The sequence below is a fragment of the Pinus tabuliformis genome, chromosome X, assembly GCF_031772625.1.
Source record: "Pinus tabuliformis cultivar Carrire ecotype Pingquan chromosome X, CPIR1, whole genome shotgun sequence".
In the NCBI taxonomy this organism is placed as follows: Eukaryota; Viridiplantae; Streptophyta; class Pinopsida; order Pinales; family Pinaceae; genus Pinus; species Pinus tabuliformis.
The window spans coordinates 119,372,664-119,392,647 of record NC_142308.1 but is presented as its reverse complement, the minus strand read 5'-3'; the positions used below and the strand labels follow the sequence as shown (position 1 = coordinate 119,392,647).

The window sequence follows — 19,984 nt, the reverse complement described above, 5'->3', positions numbered from 1 at the left end:
CTCATATTATATACATTAAGTCCAGTAATGCCTCTATCTCATATTATATACATTAAGAGATTGAGAATGAAAGCCACCTATAAAGGAAATAAACAGCTATACAACTTGCTTAGCAAGTCAAGTAATATCTCTATCTCATATTATATACATTAAGAGATTCAGAATGAAAGCCACCTATAAAGGAAATAAAACTATCCCATGAAGGTCCAAACTCCACTAGTTTCGCATAATCCTCGTAACACCCCACTGGTGTAAAACAAGCCTCGGCTTAAACACCACCTAGCTAACTACCCTAAAACTAACCTCGGCCTAAGAACCACCGCTTGAAGAAAAATAAATAAAATAATTGTACTCAGTTATCAAATCCATTCATATTCCCAATCAATTATATCCATACACAAGTACAACGTATTGAAGTTCACATGTGCACACAATTTTCTGGTGCATGAAAGCAGCAATAACTCTGAAGGCAAGCACCACGAACTCATGATATTAAAATAAAGACAGAACGGTTCATACACAAAAATACAGTATTGAAGTTTGAGCACACAACTCTCTGATGGCAGGGAAGCACCAGTCGAGCAAGCAACATGACCCCGTGAGCTTACAACAGAGATGTCAATCAAAAGCTCGAAATCCACGTCCCACAGAGGGTTGCTTCATTTGAAAATCAAACTGTTAAGCGACAAAATATTCACGTACTATCAAATCGTTAAGTTGTATCCCTATAAATCAGTAATTCTTTGTACCAGTAAATTAGTATCACCTTCTATGTAAAGGTGATATCCCTCAGCAATTTAGGCATATACAATGATAACTGTAACAACTAAAAAACAGTTTACATGTTTTGTGGTTTTTCATTATAAGCTGAATATTTTAATTGAAATAAGGCTATAAGCTTATTTTTCTTGTTTTGTAGTAATTTCTCAAAATGATTTTGTTAACACCTAATTTCTCAAATTAATTTTTGAGACGACCACGATTAGATTGCTGACATCGGGAAATATCACAATGTGGCCAGAGTGGCAATATTGTCACCGAAAATATAGCGATTATGTCGATCAAGTCACGATATTTGTGACGATGTTATTACCTAAATATATTGCAATTTTTCTGCCATAAAAAAATCACGATATTTTCAGAATATATCAGAGGGCAATCGAAGAAATTGCCAAAGCCTCAGACACTTTATTTTATAAGCGAAAATTGGACTTTCTGGTTTTTTGTTTTTTCAAGTTCAATATTTTTCCAGATGTCACCGATGACGGCAAACAGCCCTCGTAGCATTCAAATGCCAAAGCATTAGGAGGGTGCCCTGACATTAAAGAGCATGCAACTCGACGATATATGGTAGAGCGGACCAACAAGCAGCCCCCCAGTTGAAGTCCTGGTCTCGACTCATATAACCTGTCCAATTTTCCTCTGGATATGATATGGTTAATTGAAGGTGACAGATGGATTTCGGCTCATTTAAGGAATTTCGAAATGGAGCAAAAGTTCAATCGGGATGGAGTTGAGTGCAGGTGCAAGCAAGAGTTTGAACCAAATGGGCCGAGGGGCTGGTTAGATGACAGACTGCACTACCTAATCAAATCACTCAACCCCAAATGTCCCATTCCACTCAGATTTAACTAAATGCCTGTTGTTGCACCCTTGTAAAACTAAAAACATCGAAAAACGACCTGCAAGAAATAGCCAAATCTTCCGTTACCCATCTCACATACTTGATCATCGCAAATCGTCTTGTTCCTCTCCCTTAAGTCCTTGCAAATTATTCATGAATCCCTCTCCCTCAAGAATGCCATAACAAAAAATCTCTCTTGCTAAGTCGAGAACTAAACAATTAGCAAGCCATATGATGGTCTACCAGAAGAACACAGTAACTGTGATCACTTTGTACAGTCATGGATATCAAGGTAACACGACAAAAGACAGATGGTCAGAAAAGGGGTTTCAGCCATTATATGAATCATAAACCAAACAGAACTGTTCAGTGGCACGTACAAAGAGACGAAGCATCAAAACCAATTGAACCACATTCCATATTTGGCAATGCAATTTACACCAGGTATCATAATTTCGTAATTTGCATGCGTGTAGAAAACACTTGCCAAATAAATCCCAGCGAACCACACTCTATCCATCTCTTCTAAAAACGCCGATTTTCAGCTTCTATAGCTGAAATATATTTTCTATCATGTTTGCAGTGTACATCAATCAATGTGTAATTAAAACACCCCCTTCAATAAGGGATTCAAACAAAAACATAAAATTGAATTCTTCATTTTATTGGCCGTATTTGTATCTAGTATCCATAACCTGCAATACAGGATAGTTATGACAATTAGAAAAAGTCCATAGCTAAACCATGCTATCCCTTCTAATGAAGATACAATAATAAAAGACACAGGCAGGAAATCAAATATTTCTTATGCTAGACCTGAGTTATCCATGGGGTTTGGAGCGGCGACAGCCGATTCCGGTTCCTTGATGTCAACTACAACAACATCCGATGTCAGGAAGGTCTTCGCAACGGATGCTGCATGCTCCAAGCAACACCTAACCACCTGCTTTCAAGCACAAAAATTAGAAATATTTTTCAGAAAATATAACAACTGCAGTGGGACATACACGCAGTTAATAGCACAGCAACATATATATAACACCATCTGCTGTTAAGCGTAGCAATTAAGAACGTTTGCAGAAAAAATGTCAACGTCTTTTGAGCATATATGTAGTTACGATATATGCAATTAATTGTACACCAGGAAATGACAGTAGCCCTATCAAATAAAAACTCAACCAAATAGCTAACATAAACGATAAGTAAAACACGTATACACAACAGAGGCTTCAGAAGACTGTACAAGCTAACTGCAACCCAGACATGCCCAACAAAATAACTTTACACAAGTGCTAGTAAAACTCCACATATCAGAGAACCAACTTCTTACCTTAGTTGGATCAATTATTCCAGCTGCCATCAAATCTTCATATTTGCCTGTAGCAGCATTGTAACCAAATTTGGGATCATCACTGGAAAGAACCTGGAGAAGCCAAGAAATCAAAGTTATAATTTAAATCTGGTATAACACATTACAAAGTAAGGCCAATAGACAAAAAACAGCTCCTACACTCTGGTTGATTCTCTACAAAAATGAGTTTGCCTGAATTAGAAAGAGCAGCAACCGAACAGGCATGAAAATTTTGCAAGTATGGGAGGTTTTGTCCTGACCTTTTCCACCACAACACTTCCATTCACTCCAGCATTCTTCGCAATTAATTTCAATGGGTAACTCAAAGCCCGCTTAACAATGCCTGCACCAACCTGTGAGCACCAAAAAGCCCAACACGTTTTAGAGCTTGTGTAGAATTTACAAAAGATTAAAACAACAAAAGAAAAAAGAGTTGTGCATGTACACATAATATTTCTGCTTTCAACAAATAATGTGTCATGCTATAAAACATGGGTCAGGAAAATTTTCTGCACTGCATTCTGCTCCTGGATGAGCAAGAGACAAATGTCACACGAACCTTCTGCTCATCGTTTTCAAGTGTATCTCTGATAGCATCAACCCTCGAAGCAAGCCTCAATAGAGCACACCCACCACCAACAACAATGCCTTCCTCAACAGCTGCCTGCATCCAGTAGTAGCTGTCAATTAACTTGAAAACTTTTCCAGTTCTATAACACATAACAAATGTTAAAATATATTAGGTCTTTGTGCATAAGTTAAATTCCGGTGTTATAAACAATGTTTCATGTTTGAAGTGCCCTGTCAAAAATATATAATTCAATAGCGAATTAACTATCCACCAGGCACACCCCCTCAACATCTTTAATAATAGCATCTCCATGAATCACAATATTTAATTTGGATATCCATTATTTACATTTATTTCAAATAACAGCAAATTTTTGCAAATTAAAATCACCAGATTGTATTATTGATTATGCACGATATTGTCATGCATACCTTTGTTGCATTCAAGGCATCTTCCACCCTTAACTTCTTTTCCTTCAACTCTGTCTCTGTTTGTGCTCCCACCTGTCAACGATTATGAACATTAACGTATACCCTCACTTCTTGTATTATAGAGATATTCAAATATATTTTGAAATGCAGTCAACAATACCCACAGCTAAACTCAAATTGCTACAATGCCAATAAAAAGAAAAATGACAGATGGCTAGCATAAAATCAACGATGCCAAACTTTACCTGAATAACTGCAACTCCACCAGAGAGCTTGGCAATTCTTTCATTCAATTTCTCTTTTTCATAGTCTTGTTCTGCAACCTGCACAGAGAGTGAGAACAACACCGTTTCTGAAAACCTTTGATAAAAGTAAGATGATAGTTAAGTCAATTATCAAGTGGAACATATTGTGACACTAAAGCAACCTTAGGTTATTGAAATTTGATGTCTACAATTATCATTGCATGATCCCTTTGAGAGGGATCAGTGCAGATTATAAATTGTGCTTTCTACATTTGTGTTTTCCCAACTCCAAGGAAAATTTTGGATTATTAAATATCATAACGAATGATGCTATTAATGAGGTGATCCTTCCCCACAAGGTATCAACTACTTTACAATAAATGGAGACACACACAAACTATTTGAAAAACATATAACATAAAAAACAAAAAATCATTTTTAAACCTTCAGTAGGATACAGAATGATGATCCTATTTTTAAGATATAGAGAGACAGCACACCTCAATCAAGTTTCTAATTTGAGCCACCCTTTTATTAACAACTTCCTGAGTGCTCCCATCACCTACAATCGTTGTTGAATCCTTGGTAACTACTACCTTGGCAGCAGTACCCAGAACTTCATTTCCAACTTTATCAAGGGACAAACCAACTTCATCTCTGATGACAGTACCTGCACAGAACAACAATGGATGAGAAAACGTTTGCATAATTTAGTAGCACATAAGGAATATAGGCATGGCATGGTAGAAGGATCGAATTTTCAGTATCACTCACTTAGTGATAACTTAGGATATTCATATAAAAAGTTATAATTGTGAAGCAAACCTATTATCCAAATGGTATTGTATCTGGTACAAACACTTAAATCCCTCAGGGGATTAAGATCGATTAAGTCCTTAATGTAGCTCAAATGGAAAAGTACCTCCAGTCAATACAGCAATATCATCCAAGTATTGGCTTTTCCTCTCTCCAAATCCGGGAGCTTTTATGGCAGCAACCTTCAATGCACCCCGAAGCTTGTTGACAACAAGAGTAGCTAAAGCTTCTTGTTCAATATCCTCGGCAATGATCATAATGGGATACCCCCCACGTATGGCATCTTCTAATACTGTGATCATGTCCTTGCATTTGTGATCTTCTTATCAACCAATAGAAGCTGGCACAAACAAATAGATATTTAGCAACCCTCTTCCTACGCTTAGTGATGTTCATCTTTCTTTCTATCATACTACCTAGAAAAAATAAAAACGTAAGGTACAGAATATACAATTTTCATACATACCAACACACACAACCCAAGTCAATCGTAAGGCTGTATTATGTGCATACTGGTAAGATGGAAGTGATTGGGAAATAATTTTTCAACTTCATCAAAGTAATGGTTAAGCACCAGACAGAATTGCTTGGAATCTTAATATAACAGGGTTTCTACCTGGAGCCTTGCAAAACATTAAAGTTCCACCTACAAATATGCCAAGTGTGTCGGTTGCTGACGGATTGCCCTTCATGTGGGTTTTATTTAAAAAGCAGTGTGATTTTCAATTATTCTATCTCACATTACAAGGACAACCAATGAATAACAGCACAACAAAGAAACAAGAAAAAGCTTCCTTTGCATCAATTACCTTGCAATTCTCATACTCCACAGACATCTTCTCACTGTCTGTCACAAAGTATGGAGAAATATACCCACGATCAAACTGCATTCCCTCCACAACATACAGATTATTTTCTGCACTTTTTCCTTCTTCGAGTGTCACAACACCCTTCCTTCCAACTTTGCTCATAGCCTCCGCTATCATGTTTCCTATTTCATAGTTATTCCCAGCACTCACTGAAGCAACATCTGCCAATTCACTGTCTTCAACCTGGCGAACAATACAGATTACAAGGTGTTAACCTGTGTAACCATTTACACATAAAAAAATACCAAATGTTTCATAAGAAACTCCTCAACATGCTACCCTGGAATAAGGGTTAAATGACAATGTTGCATCAACTATTTCCATAATAAAAGTGCACCTCGACCATAAGACTAAACAACTACAAACGTTGTAGTCCTAAGAAGGCCACACAATCAAATGTATTCCAGAAGGCCGATACTGTATGAAAAATGAAAAGGAGTTTGCAACCAAAAATACCTTAGGCAACTAATTCAATTAGATACACCAAACCATCAGAAAAAAAAAAACAGAAAACCAGCGTACTCAAAATGTGAGTATTTACCTCCTTTGACAAACTTTTGAGTTCTGAAACAAGGGCCTTTACTGTCTTATCAATGCCCCTAGTAATTTGAATGGGGTTTGCACCTGCTGCAACAACCTGAATAACAGGGTTTCATTTCAATTTCTTATTCACAAATTTAAGATACAAACTTTGTCTGTTGGGTCTTTCCTAACAAGCTCATAACAGTTGACAAAAGAAGCAAAAAGTTTAAATACCTAATGGAGATTTTTTCATTCAAATACCATCTTAGACTCATTAAAGCCCAAACCAAAAATAAAAAACCAAACACCATGACCCTAACAAAATGAATATGAATAGATCTTAAACTTGTACTAATGACAAAAAATTACCTTTACACCTTCACTTATTAAACCCTGTGCAAGAACAACAGATGTGGTGGTTCCATCTCCAGCTAAATCATTTGTCTTTGCCGCAGCTTGTCTTACCAACTTGGCCCCAATATTTTCAACTGGGTCCTCTAATTCAACCTGTCAAAAAGCCGAAACCATAGCATTGAAATACATTTCATTACACTGGCACTTACAATAGGACTTGACTCAACCACAACTCTTTGTTTTTAATTGTTGTGAAAAGATTTATTCATTATTCTAATGTGGCTAGTCTATAGGCCTAGTAGACCACTGACTAACAAATACGTTGTCTTTCACCTTTGAGTTTTCAAATTTTGCCTACTAGATCTAAAACATTTAGGAAGGGGAAACTAATACAACATTAAAAAGAAAAACCAGAGCACACATCTACAAGTTACCTCCTTAGCTACTGTCACGCCATCATTAACTATTTTCGGAGAACCATACTTGCTCTCCAAAACAACATTTCTGCCCTTCGGTCCAAGGGTGACTCCAACAAGATCAGCAAGCTTGTTCACACCCGCCTGCAAGACAATTTGAAAATGCTTTCAGTAAGTGTGCAATTGAATGCCAGACCATATGCCAAAACAACCCTCCATGAAAAATTAAGTTAACATTAGCATCGCATATAAGCGGACAATGAAAGATCCACCACAATAAGTTTCACGTCCAGGAGAACTTTCCTTTAAACAGAAATTTTTCTCTGACCTGCAATTTTTTTGTCGCTGAGCCATCCTTGTTGAAGTACAACTCCTTTGCCATAGCTCTTGTATTAAGTACATGCTCTCTGCTGCGTAATCTCAGAGTCTGTCTTCTGCTTAAGCGATTAAAGGAAATGGGTGAAAAAACTGAAAGAGAAGACAATTGTCTGCTATAACTATCAAAGACTGCACCCAACTTCTTCTCCTTTCCAATGTTGCCCAATGAGGTAGACGTGGCAATTGCTGTCATACTGCCCAAAGCAGAGGCCATCTTCTCTTATCCTGAATATAGAATTAGAAACTCTTCATATTAATCTTCATATTAGTATTTATTTTTAAAAAAACATGAATGCCATTGCATAAAAGCATTATAAGTTATAACAGGCCAACTAAACAGCTATCAAGACTTTTGGCAACTTCTGGATCATCAAGAGAGAAACAACCAAAGAGAAATACAACCACAATAATGAGAAGGGTCTATATATTTGCATTAAGCTAATACAAAGAATTCTCGGCTATATTAAGACTAATACAAAGAAATCCCGGCTATATTAAGACTAATACAAAGAAATCCCAGCTATATTAAGACTAAGCAAAAAAGCAATCTAAGCCACTGTCCACTGCGGGCCTCCAGGTTGCCATGCTAGAGGTTGAATATTTTTAATTTAAATTCATGACCACTAGTGCCCATATATCAATGCATCCAATGGGCTATCTAGATTCAATGCTCCTTTTTATCCACAAAAACGCATGCCCTAATACAAGAGTACCGGTATTGATGGATCTTCCCACCCAACTGGGAACTGTGAAAAAGGAAATCCGAAATCCGAACAAATTTCCGAAATATCTCAAATTAGCATATGGGTGGTTCATAGAATCAACCCGCCATTCCTAGCATGCTCATCAATCCCAACCATGAGTATTCTGTGACGAGATTCAAGCAGGAACTGAATCAGCTTTCTGACACGGTCAAAGTAGTTTACATTGTAGTAAAAACAGTACAATTTAACTTTGCAACATCTTTCAGAGCACAAATACACGCGAATCGTACTAACCTAGGAACAGGCTGGACATGACTTTGTGGTCCAATGGCATATTAAAGAACATGCCAGAAGTTCCTCAGTATCATCCTTCTTATCTTTCCAAGTGCCAAAGACATTCTTCAATATAAACGACTAGCATAGATTCATTTTAATTTTTCTGAGTGCCAAAGACATTCTTCAATAAACAATTAGCATAGATTCATTTTAACTTCAAATTTATGAAGCACTAAGAAAGATAAAATCTGTTTAAGTGCAAATCTTGTTTTAAGCTTTGCACTCTAAAAAAGAGATTGATATCTCAAGAAACTGTATTGTATTTGCATCCATAAGATATTGATCTAAAAAGGATTGATCTCAACAGATTATATTGTATTTGCATTTGCATGTGAAGAGATTGATCCCTCTAGACTTTAGCTAGATTAGTGATTAATATGGATATATACTAGAGAGTTGTCTTTAGTGAGACTTTTTGGAAGCTTTTCCAGTGGGTTTTTCCGGTCTAATTTCTCTAAAATCTGGCAAGAATTTATTGAAATCACAAGCTTGATGGGTAACGCCTGCACAATCGAAATGCCTTAGAGGTTTTTCAAGGTGTTGAATCCATTTATACAATAAAAAAAAACAGTTTAAATAACACAAATCAAGATTTCACCTCAAATTTTTCTGCCGGATTCAAGCACTGGAAAATCCAAAAAATAGCACTAAAAACAACTAAAAACAACTCTATATACTAGTGTTCTTTCACATAACATTTAAAAAATATTTTATTTATGAGTAAAAGTGACAATAAAATATTAAAACAGTATTCACCCTGGCTAAGAACCATCAATCAAATTATTAATATTTTATAATAATTTTAATTATAATTATTAAATGTGTATTTTTTTTGTTTTTCTTATAAGCTTTGTTTTAAAAAACATTTAACTTGAGATTTAGAATTAAACATCATGATCACGATAGAATTACACATCATCTCATGTCCTACTTTAATGATGCCTGCTGTACACTGGTATAATCGCATCTAGTGATTCCCACTACATACTTTCGTAATCACACCTAATAGTACCCACTGCACACTATTCCAATCATATTAATTGTGCCTACTGTATACTTTTATTTTGTTAGGGAAGTGCTACCTAAAAAAAATATTACGGCAGACCCAACAGTCTAGTGGTGACTAGCGTATGCAATTGCAATAGAACTAATGACTAATGTATACAACTGCAATAGAACTAACAGTACCTACTGTATACTATTTTGTTTGCAGTGCTTAGTTTTAAGTTCAATTAACATTACAGAATACCCAACGAAACTTATAGGACAAAATGGCTATCAAAGGGTACACCACTTCGCTGATCCCTGCAACAGGGTAACTCTTTCATCAAAAAGCTCCTGGAAATTGCACCTTGCACTTGTTCCCCACCACTTATCCGTACTTCCAGGAGAAGTTGAGTCCCGGTCGGGAGCCTAACATGAAACTCTGTCTTCACGGCCGAACCACAACCCTATTGTCTCACTTTAACTATTGCAATCGCTCGAGTCAAGTGATGTTTATCACTAAATGAATGATGTTATATCAAAAGGAAATCCCAACGATACTTCCATAAATCCCCCTATCTTCCCAGCTACAAATCACCATGTAATACCACTGAGTCTGCATTTCCTTGGTACCAGGCAGAAGCGAAAACCAACTCCATAGTCATAGCTACAGTGACCATATATTACCCAATATAGAAGAAAACAGTTAAACCCAACATATGTTTATAAAGAAAACCAGACAGCAAACATTATCAAAGCCAAGGCGTCTTCAACCGATACCAAAACACATACAATCGTAATGCTCTACCTAATAAACCATTACTCTTAAACCCTCATAGAGAAACCCTAAACCCTCATTGAAAAAAATAAAAATATACTCAGAAACAAAGAAAGAAACAAACTTGCAGAGCATGAAAACAAACATAAGCCAGACAAATAAGCACAAATGCTGAAATACTTCGTTTTTAAAAGAGTTCCCAGCACAATAGACATTCAAACTACGAAGGTAAATGGATTATGAATACGAGCAATACCTTCAGCTTCGTTACCTCGATCTCGATTCCTACACACAGCGATCGTTAGGAGCCTGCAGAAAGCTATGCAAAGCACGAAAAGCAAGGGAGAGACACATGAATAAAAAGATAAGGTAGCACGGGGGTCCTTGTATGCACTATTGATCCCTGTCTGGAGTTTTCTAGATGCTCTATGATATTCGGATTTAAAATTTTGCTCCCCTTCTAGATCTTACATTGTTGGTGATGTTATAACATAATGTCTTAGCTACCTACTTCATTTTTTGTATTTATCATTAAGGATATGAATTTGTCAATTTTAATTTTTTTTATTATTATTAAGGGTTATTATCAAGTTTTCTATTTTTTTCTTTTTTAATTATGAGTAACACTATCAAGTTATAACTTGTTTATTTTGTTAATCGATAGTTTGAACTGAAAGTGAGATGTTCAGGAGTGGAAGCCATTTTGAGGGAATTAAACTTTCGAAAGGGTATCTAGTCTTGACCAAGCCTCGTACAATCTTGGTGATAAGCATCCCATTGTGGGTGCGTCAGTCTTCTTCCAACCAATAAGCAAGAAGTAGGATGGGATATCTAGTCTTGATCAAGCCTCATACAATCTTGGTGATAAGCATCCCATTGTGGGTGCATCGGTCTTCTTCCAACCAATAAGCAAGAAGTAGGAAGGGATATCTAGTCTTGATCAAGCCTCATACAATCTTGGTGATAAGCATCCCATTGTGGGTGCATCGGTCTTCTTCCAACCAATAAGCAAGAAGTAGGAAGGGATATCTAGTCTTGACCAAGCCTCGTACAATCTTATATATATATATAGTTATATTTCAATATACAATATATTTCAAAAACATTTAAAATACTCTTTAATAAAATTATATATATATATATATATTTTTATTAAAGAGTATTTTAAATGTTTTTGAAATATATTGTATATTGGAAAAAAAAAAAAAAAAAAATTTAAAGCGAGATTTAAAATATGCTTACATTTTTAAAAATTTATTCAAAAAATTTATTAATTTTTCAATATCCAAATACATTAATAATAAATATTTATCTTTTTATAAAATAATTTAAGTGATGTAATTTTATGTAATTTTCTTAACAATAATGAATTAGTCCACATTTCTTTATCCTAGAAAAACAATTTTCCTCATTTCTACTCATAATCACTAAGGTGATCCCCCGATCAAGGTGAGGGTTGGGAGGAGGAGCACGGTGGGATTCGCACTGCCACCATGCAATTAATAACAGTACAGTGAGGGTGGTGACATGGCCACACCCACACAAGCCTAAGCATATGTGAGAAGCCCAGGGATTTAACTCACAAAGAGAAAGGGTACTCGGTGAATTAGGATTTGAATTTAATCAGACTTGTTGCAACTGAAAACTTGTTGTCTCCGCAGGCTCTAGGTGGCATAGGCACCTCTCCTAGGAAGTTCTTGGAAGCGGAAGTTGTGCTCAGGTTAGGGAAGCTAAAGGCGTGTCACCTCCTCTCCTTCTCAGTCTTTTCTGGTATGTTAAAATTGGTAACCACATGAGTCCAATGTTTTATGTGATATATGTGTTATGTATATGGTTGGGGATGGTTGGTCTAGACACGACATTATGGAATAACGTTAAATGTAGCCCCCTGGTGACTGGTTGAGATGAGGTCCACCCTCTTACATGCAAATTGAAGGTTGAGAGACCTCTCAATGGGAAACCCTTGACAAATTTTAGTAACCCCGACCACCCTGAAGCTTGGAAACCTTTGGATATGGATATTTCTCAGTTTTTAATAGATGGTCGAATTGCGCCTTCTGTTTCTAATTCTAACTCCAATGCAATTTTTAAGAAAGTCAACGTGTGACGAGTTAATTGATACTATGTCCTATTCTCGTGAGGAATTCAAGTACCGAACTAAAAAGAACCCTCGGGAGAATTGGAATGGGTGTTTAATTCAAAACCAGGATGATAATGAGGATAGTTTCCTTCGAATGTGGTTTAATGGTTTTCTCTATCATGTTTATGCTCATGTAGCCTCTGTAGGTTCCTTAATTACACTGACTTGCAAGCACGTCCACCTTGGGCATCCACCCAATCATTTTTCCAGTTGTTGACATTGTGAGACTTGCAAGCCAAATACCTACTTTCTTATCACATCTTAATTCTCCTTACAGCAATAGACAATTGAAGCTCATGGCTTGCCCTGCTACGCATCGAGGTCCCACTCCTGCTGCAGGTCGGGGGAGAGGTCAAGGTTGTGGCCCTAGGAGTGGGAAAACCCGCGCTTCCAAAGGACAAATTCCTGAGCCCAAAACCTGATCTATCTTAGTTGCAGCCAGAGCATATAGATCTACCACCCACCCACAGGGCCGCCAGATGGTCGATGAATGGGAGACAAAGATTGTCAATCAAGGTAATATCAATGACCAGGAAATCTTAGAGGACTTGAGGGACATGGTTCCAGACCCGAGCCACACCCGTGGTCATCGCTCTCAGTATCAAGTCTTTATTCACATATTGGTTGGTGAAGACCCTTCTAGTGAAGGCTTTGATGATTAGGACTACAGGCATTTTAGGTCCTATGGATGAAATTCAGGCTATTCATGAGGAATTCCAATTAATCCAACAACAAAATGCTCACCTTGCTCGCATTGAGAAGCATATCCCTTGCTTGCCTCAGACTGAGTTGTTAGGCTCCAATGCAAAAGACCGAGAACCGGTTGAATCTTCAGATGATTAACTTGTTCTTTTGATGACTACGATTTTTTGTTGTTTAAGTCTAGTTTTGAATAGATGATTAGAAAGGAAGTTTGGTACATCTGGTATAGGTTTTTGGTTTATAGTGGTTATAAAGATTGTCAAGTTTTTCTTGCTTTGTTGGACAATCTCAAACTTTTCAGATTTTGGTTGGCTTATAATGCAACCAGGTGGTCAACAGACTTGGTTTCCCTATGGGCAGGTGGAGACCATTAGACGCTAGATGTTGATCTTGTATCACCTACCTATTTTTAAAAAGTAATGGAGAGGTTCTGCCAAGCTTACAAAAAAAATTAATAACCAAGGTGATGATAATAGTTTGGAGATTTTTGTGGTGTAATTTTTGGGATTGAGAGCTCAGATATTCAACAGTCTGCATTTTTATGTTTACGTTTCAAGTCTAGAACAAGACTCATCTTTGGGACTGCATCTACAAAGAAGAGAAATGGAAGATTCCCTTTTTTGTATCTTAACCCTCATTTTCTCGAGATCACGGACCTCTTTCCAGGTTTCCCCTCCGTACAGGGTAACAATAATAGCTTAGAGATTTTTGTGGTGTAATTTTTGGGATTAAGAGCTCGGATATTCCACAGTCTACATTTTTATGTCTACGTTTCAAGTCTAGAACAAGACTCATCTTCAAGACTGCATCTACAAAGAAGAGAAATGGAAGATTCCCTTCTTTGTATCTTAACCCTCATTTTCTCGAGATCACGGACCTCTTTCCAGGTTTCCCCTCCGTACATGGTAACAATAATAGTTTGGAGATTTTTGTGGTGTAATTTTTGGGATTGAGAGCTCGGATATTCCATAGTCTGCATTTTTATGTCTACGTTTCGAGTCTAGAACAAGTCTCATCTTCAGGACTACATCTACAAAGAAGAGAAATGGAAGATTCCCTTATTTGTATCTTAACCCTCATTTTCTCGAGATCACAGACCTATTTCTAGGTTTCCCCTTCGTACATGGTAACAATAATAGTTTGGAGATTTTTGTGGTGTAATTTTTGGGATTGAGAGCTTGGATATTCCACTGTCTGCATTTTTATGTCTATGTTTTGAGTCTAGAACAAGGCTCATCTTCAGGACTGCATCTACAAAGAAGAGAAATGGAAGATTCCCTTCTTTGTATCTTAACCCTCATTTTCTCGAGATCATGAACCTCTTCTAGGTTTCCCCTCCATACAGGGTAACAATAATAGTTTGGAGATTTCTGTGGTGTAATCTTTGGGATTGAGAGCTTGGATATTCCATAGTTTGCATTTTTATGTCTATGTTTTGAGTCTAGAACAAGACTCATCTTCAGGATTGCATCTACAAAGAAGAGAAATGGAAGATTCCCTTCTTTGTATCTTAACCCTCATTTTCTCGAGATCATGGAAATGAGGGTTAAGATACAAAGAAGGGAATCTTCCATTTCTCTTCTTTGTAGATGCAGTCCTGAAGATGAGTCTTGTTCTAGACTCGAAACGTAGACATAAAAATGCAGACTATGGAATATCTGAGCTCTCAATCCCAAACCAAGGTGATGATTGTATTGATTATTAATTCATTATTAAATCATTTTTTTAAATAGTGTTTTTTTGAAAATCCATATATTTTATCATTTTTCATTTTATTTTTTTTAAATAATGATTTTCTGCAAATCCAAAAGTTTTGTTTTTTTTTAACGCTTTAATCAATTAAAATTGTTTTTTAAATGAAATGCACATTTTATGTCAATTCAGTGGATGATATTTTATTAATTTATTTATTTTAATTCATAGTTAATCACTTAATTAATGTATTAAACTAAATTAAAATTAACATATAGTAATTAACATTGTCTTTATCAAAATTTTAAATATTGTGAAGAAAAAGATACAGAGAAGAAGAAGAAAAAATAATAATAAGGAAAAAAACATAAAAGAAAAAGCTAAAGAATGAGAAAAAAAATTGATTTAAGTTTAAAATCAGTATCAAAATTATGAGCTAAAGAATAAGAGAGAAAAAATAATTCAAATTCGAAATTAGTAGCAAAATTATAGTTTCATTTTGCCCTGATGGGGGTGGACGATCGTGGAGCCAATGATGAGGCGGGGAGTGGATTTGACCCTCCCGCATGTCTATGAGTTGACACATGAAGTGTGCCAAAGACAAGTGGCATTGGGAGCTCAAAATGTTCAAGAGGCAAATAGTTTGGTTTATATTCAGGACGGTGGGTCAACTTTGGCAACTATTATCTCTAGTTACGGGCGATTGTGAGGGTGGTAAGGGTAAAGTTGAGTATTCACAGGCTCCCAACCCAACCTATGCATGCTCACTAGATTGGTCGTTCCTGAGACAAAGATTATCGCACGCTAACAGGGCTTGTGTTGTGGCTTCATTGGTGAACTAACTCACAGGGTGTGGGATCCTGGAGCATTGGCAGGTTGCAAATTGTATTGTTATTGGCTAGGATAGGAGGTGGAGAAAGATTTTATGCTCTATATCACCAGGGAACCAAGAGGGAGTGGGGTTTTTCTTCTATCATTCTAGTAAGTATTCTTGGCCTACTTCATGGTCTTAGGAGTAATATTGTTACCAAAGGCCTAGGTGTAGTGGGTGTTTGTTTTACCTGTGTCCTTTCTCTCCCACGTTTTGTGGAATTAAATGGGGTTCGTTCAGTTTATAGTGGTAATTGTTGTGTGATCCCGTCTCTTGGTTTCTTTGGGGTTGGGCGTGGGAATTCGGAATATTGGGCTCTTTGCCTTTGTCCCCAGGTGCTTATTTCTTTGGCCACTTGGGGTATAGTAGCTAAGGGGTGCCTCTGGGTTTTAGGGGATTTTATTTTGGTGAACCTGGTAGATGTATGTGTGGTGTCTGGTGGCACTCTTGATGTTGAGCTTCGAATTTGGGTTTCTTTGTTCATTCATGGCTCGTGGGTGCTCAATCATAGTTGGTCTTGGCGGTCCAGTTGATCTAAAATGTTTTACTTACAGATGCATTAGAATTACATATAACAGAGTTAATTAACCATGGAACTTAAAAGCACATAAACAATGCAGAAATAATCAGAAGAACACAAAAACCATGACACAATGATTTGATTATGGAGTTCATCCAGTTTGGACTACGTCTCCAGGCCCTACTCAATAGTGGGGAGGCCTTCTTTTTATTAGTGGCATAAAAGAGATAAAAGTACAACAACAAGCAATTTCAACCCTTATACCTCCAAGTTGATAGATGGGCAGAGAATGGAGAGCCCAGCTTTGAAAACAGACAGAACCACTGAACTCTTGGTGAAAAATAGTGCAAAAATGCCTATCCAAACTCTCAATTTGGATAATCGGGCCTTCTGCAACCTTCTCGGAACCTCCCTGCTACTCAAGGCAAGGTTTCAGCGTGCTGCCAAGGTTAGGGTTTATTGTATGCAGTAAAATCTATGTATTTGGCCTGTCCTCCCTTGTCTTTCTCTTGACACAAATAGTCATATATATAAGCATGGCGGCATCCCCCAAAATCGGGGCAGTTCTAACATAAGAACCCAAGTTAGCAAGTAGAATTGGGCCGGAAGGATTCACGGCACAACCTTACCGCAATAGTGAAGCCCCTTTCCAACAACGCAACCCATTTCAACTGCACATGAGTCTCAGTGACGGGTTTATCGGCGGATAGTCCAAGCCAAGGACATAGGCATCCTGCAATAACCATGGACCTGATAGGAGTGTTAACCATAGAACATAATTTTTCGCGTCTGACAACCCCATTGAAATTGCAATCGACGTGAAACCATCTGCTTACTGGTTTAGCGTTTTGCAACATTTGCAGATCCGTTGGGTTTATTAATCACAATATATAACATTTTGGGTCTGGACTCCCATCGAAATCGGCGCCTATCACGAAATCGCAATCGACACTTTCCGTCGGGGCCTTTCGTAACACAATCCTCGTTCCTGCGATTTGCAATATGCGATAAAGTCGCATCGCAACTGGGTCTTCGCTGAGGCCGATATACCCTTTGTTGTTCCTCCTCTGGCTTGTGATATGTGATATCGCAATCACAGCCAGAAATGCCTGGGGTCGATTCTCCTTAAGCCGCTCCTCCTTTTCGTCAATATGTGATATGCGGGGCCCAATGGAAACTTGCCACATGGCACTCCCTCATTCGCTAAAAATTTGCCATGTCATCTTCTCCCTGCTACCTAGATAAGTCAAACTCAAGCTTTGACTTACTCTAACTTTGTCATCTGGACTCGAATTTGAGTGTCATTCACACCGTTAGAATCAGGATGACGAGCGCTTCGATCTGATGCTAAGTTTATCCATATTCTACCACTTTGAGTTTTGAGCCTCTTACCATGCCACTAGTACTTTTCTGAAGATCCACCTGGATCAATCCTCCCCACTAAGAGCTTTTGAACCACCACAAACTTCTTAGTCAATTGGTAAGTGAGGATATTTCTCCCTCACTTTTTCCTTCTCCATCCATCGAGCTTTGCTTGGATGCATTCCTTTGAAGCCAACACGGATGTACTCCACATCTCCCCATTGTGAAGTTCTGGTCCTCCGGTCGAGTATGATATCTTCAGGCAACTTATCTAGATACTCAGGTGCAAAATCATCCACTGTAGGAATTTGTGCAACCTCCTTGGTATCCATAATCAATGGAGGTTCATAAAGCTTCAGGTTTTCAAAATTTACCATGGAGTACATTTGTATATAAGCACACAAGTCAAGACGAAAAGCATTGTCTCCAATATTTTCAAATATGGTGAAGGGACCATATCTAATGGGTCTCAGTTTCTTCCCTTCTCCCTTCATCCTATCTTTGCTGATATGGAGCCATACCTTGTCCCCAACTTGAAACTGATGGTCAACTCGGTGCTTATCATGTCGAGCTTTATACCGAGCTTGACTCTTCTCCAACTGCTCCTGCACTGCCTGATGAATTACCTATATCCGCTAAATGAACTTCCATGCTTTGTCCCTATCATCTCGTCCATTGCCATCCTCCTCTTTCCCAAAGACCATGTCCAAGGGATCTCTGGGTAGATAGCCAAAACATGTCTCAAACGGTGAGCTCTGTGTAGATGAATGTGTTGCTCGATTGTATGCATGTTGCACATAAGGAAGTTGTTCATCCCACAACTTGGGATGTTTCCCACAATATCCTCGAAACAAGTGTACCACGGTGCGGTTGACAACCTCTATCTGTCCATCGATTTGTGGATGAAATGTCGTACTTCTTTTCAACTTAGTGTCCATCATTCTCCACAAGCTGGTCCAAAACTCCCCAAGAAAGCGGGAGTCTCAATCTGACACAATAGATGTGGGCAACCCAAAATGGACCCAAACATGTTGAAAGAAAAGAAAAGTAGTCTGCTCAGCAGTGACCTGCTTTTTACAAGGCATTAAAATACACATTTTACTAAACCTATCCACAACGACATACAAATAGTTGTGACCTTTCCTAGACATCGGTAAACCTCCTACAAAGTCCATGGACACACTTTCCCATGGTTGACTCGGAATAGGGAGTGGTGTGTAGAGCCCAATTTTTCTATTAGAAGACTTTGAAACAGAACACAACACACAACCCTTTACAAAGCGAGTCACAATGTTTTTCATATGAGGCCAAAAACAAAACCTTTGCAAATGACATAAAGTTTTCTCAATGCCAAAATGACTAGACACCAGAGAGGTATGAGCCTCTCGTATTACATGAACCCTTTCATTACTGGGTATACATAGTTTGCCAAGGTGGTACAATAGATTTCCCTGCAAGTAATAATTGTCCACCTGCGATCCACGAGTCAGTTTTGCATAGATTTCTTTAAAATCATTATCGTTAGCATATTGTTCAACATAACTTTCTAATGACAAAGAAACATTTTGCAAAACTACAGATGCAGAAATAGGAGGGAGAGAAAGCATATATGCTACTTTGTTGTTGGCGCCCTTCTTATATTTTATTACCAAATGAAACTGTTGGAGGAATCCCATCCATCTGAAGTGATGGGCTTACTGAAGCTTGGTTTGTGGCTGAAGATATTGCAAGGGCTGATGATCTGTGTGGATGATGGTCTCCTTACTGATTAGATAGTGTTTCCACTTCTTTACACTCTAGACCAAGGCGTACAACTCTTGGTCATACGTAGGATAATTCACAACAACCTGGGAGAAAGTCTTTGAGTGGTAACAAACAAGTTTTCTTTGCTGCATCAATACAACACCCATGGCATATCCGTTGGCATCTGTTTCAATTTCGAAATGTTTCTTAAGGTCTGGTAAGGCAAGCACCGAGGTTGTGTTGATCTTCTCTTTCAATGTGTCGAAGGATTTCTGTTGTTTTCCTCCCCACTGAAAGACCTGCTTCACACTAGTCAAGGCATGCAAGGGGGTTGTGATAATGGAAAAGTTCGCTATGAACCTTCTCCAATATTGCACTGTGCCCAGAAAACTTCGGACTTCTGTGACATTCGTGGGCTCAGGCCACTTCATTATCACCTCCACTTTAGAGGGATCTATCCTTAATTTCCCATTACCGACAATATGGCCTAAATAAATCAGAGAAGTCTTTCCAAATTCACACTTTGACAGTTTCAAATATAATTTTTCTTTCTTCAGAACATCAAGCACTTTATT

At 37.7% G+C, this 19,984-nt stretch overlaps 2 protein-coding genes across 3 annotated transcripts; both read right to left on the bottom strand.

Moving 5' to 3' along the window:
- Positions 1 to 1,936: 1,936 nt before the first annotated feature.
- On the bottom strand, positions 1,937 to 5,988 carry LOC149138726 (ruBisCO large subunit-binding protein subunit beta, chloroplastic). Of its 2 annotated transcripts, XM_089447041.1 has the most exons (10): positions 5,848 to 5,988; positions 5,145 to 5,378; positions 4,723 to 4,892; positions 4,223 to 4,300; positions 3,978 to 4,049; positions 3,535 to 3,639; positions 3,236 to 3,328; positions 2,955 to 3,047; positions 2,441 to 2,567; positions 1,937 to 2,319 (listed from the first exon to the last, which is right to left on the bottom strand). In XM_089447041.1, the coding sequence occupies exons 2-10, from the start codon at positions 5,338 to 5,340 to the stop codon at positions 2,306 to 2,308; spliced, it is 948 nt and encodes a 315-aa protein (XP_089303167.1). In that variant the 5' UTR covers positions 5,341 to 5,378; positions 5,848 to 5,988; the 3' UTR covers positions 1,937 to 2,305. The 2 variants fall into 2 exon arrangements, with proteins under 2 accessions (XP_089303167.1, XP_089303166.1); XM_089447040.1 differs by lacking the exons at positions 1,937 to 2,319; positions 5,848 to 5,988 and having other exon boundaries at positions 2,430 to 2,567.
- On the bottom strand, positions 5,605 to 10,857 carry LOC149138725 (ruBisCO large subunit-binding protein subunit beta, chloroplastic-like). The gene is made up of 7 exons (XM_089450479.1): positions 10,636 to 10,857; positions 7,528 to 7,802; positions 7,218 to 7,343; positions 6,799 to 6,936; positions 6,422 to 6,544; positions 5,848 to 6,090; positions 5,605 to 5,724 (listed from the first exon to the last, which is right to left on the bottom strand). Exons 2-7 carry the CDS (start codon positions 7,789 to 7,791, stop codon positions 5,605 to 5,607), a joined length of 1,014 nt encoding a protein of 337 aa, XP_089306605.1. The 5' UTR covers positions 7,792 to 7,802; positions 10,636 to 10,857.
- Positions 10,858 to 19,984: the final 9,127 nt, after the last annotated feature.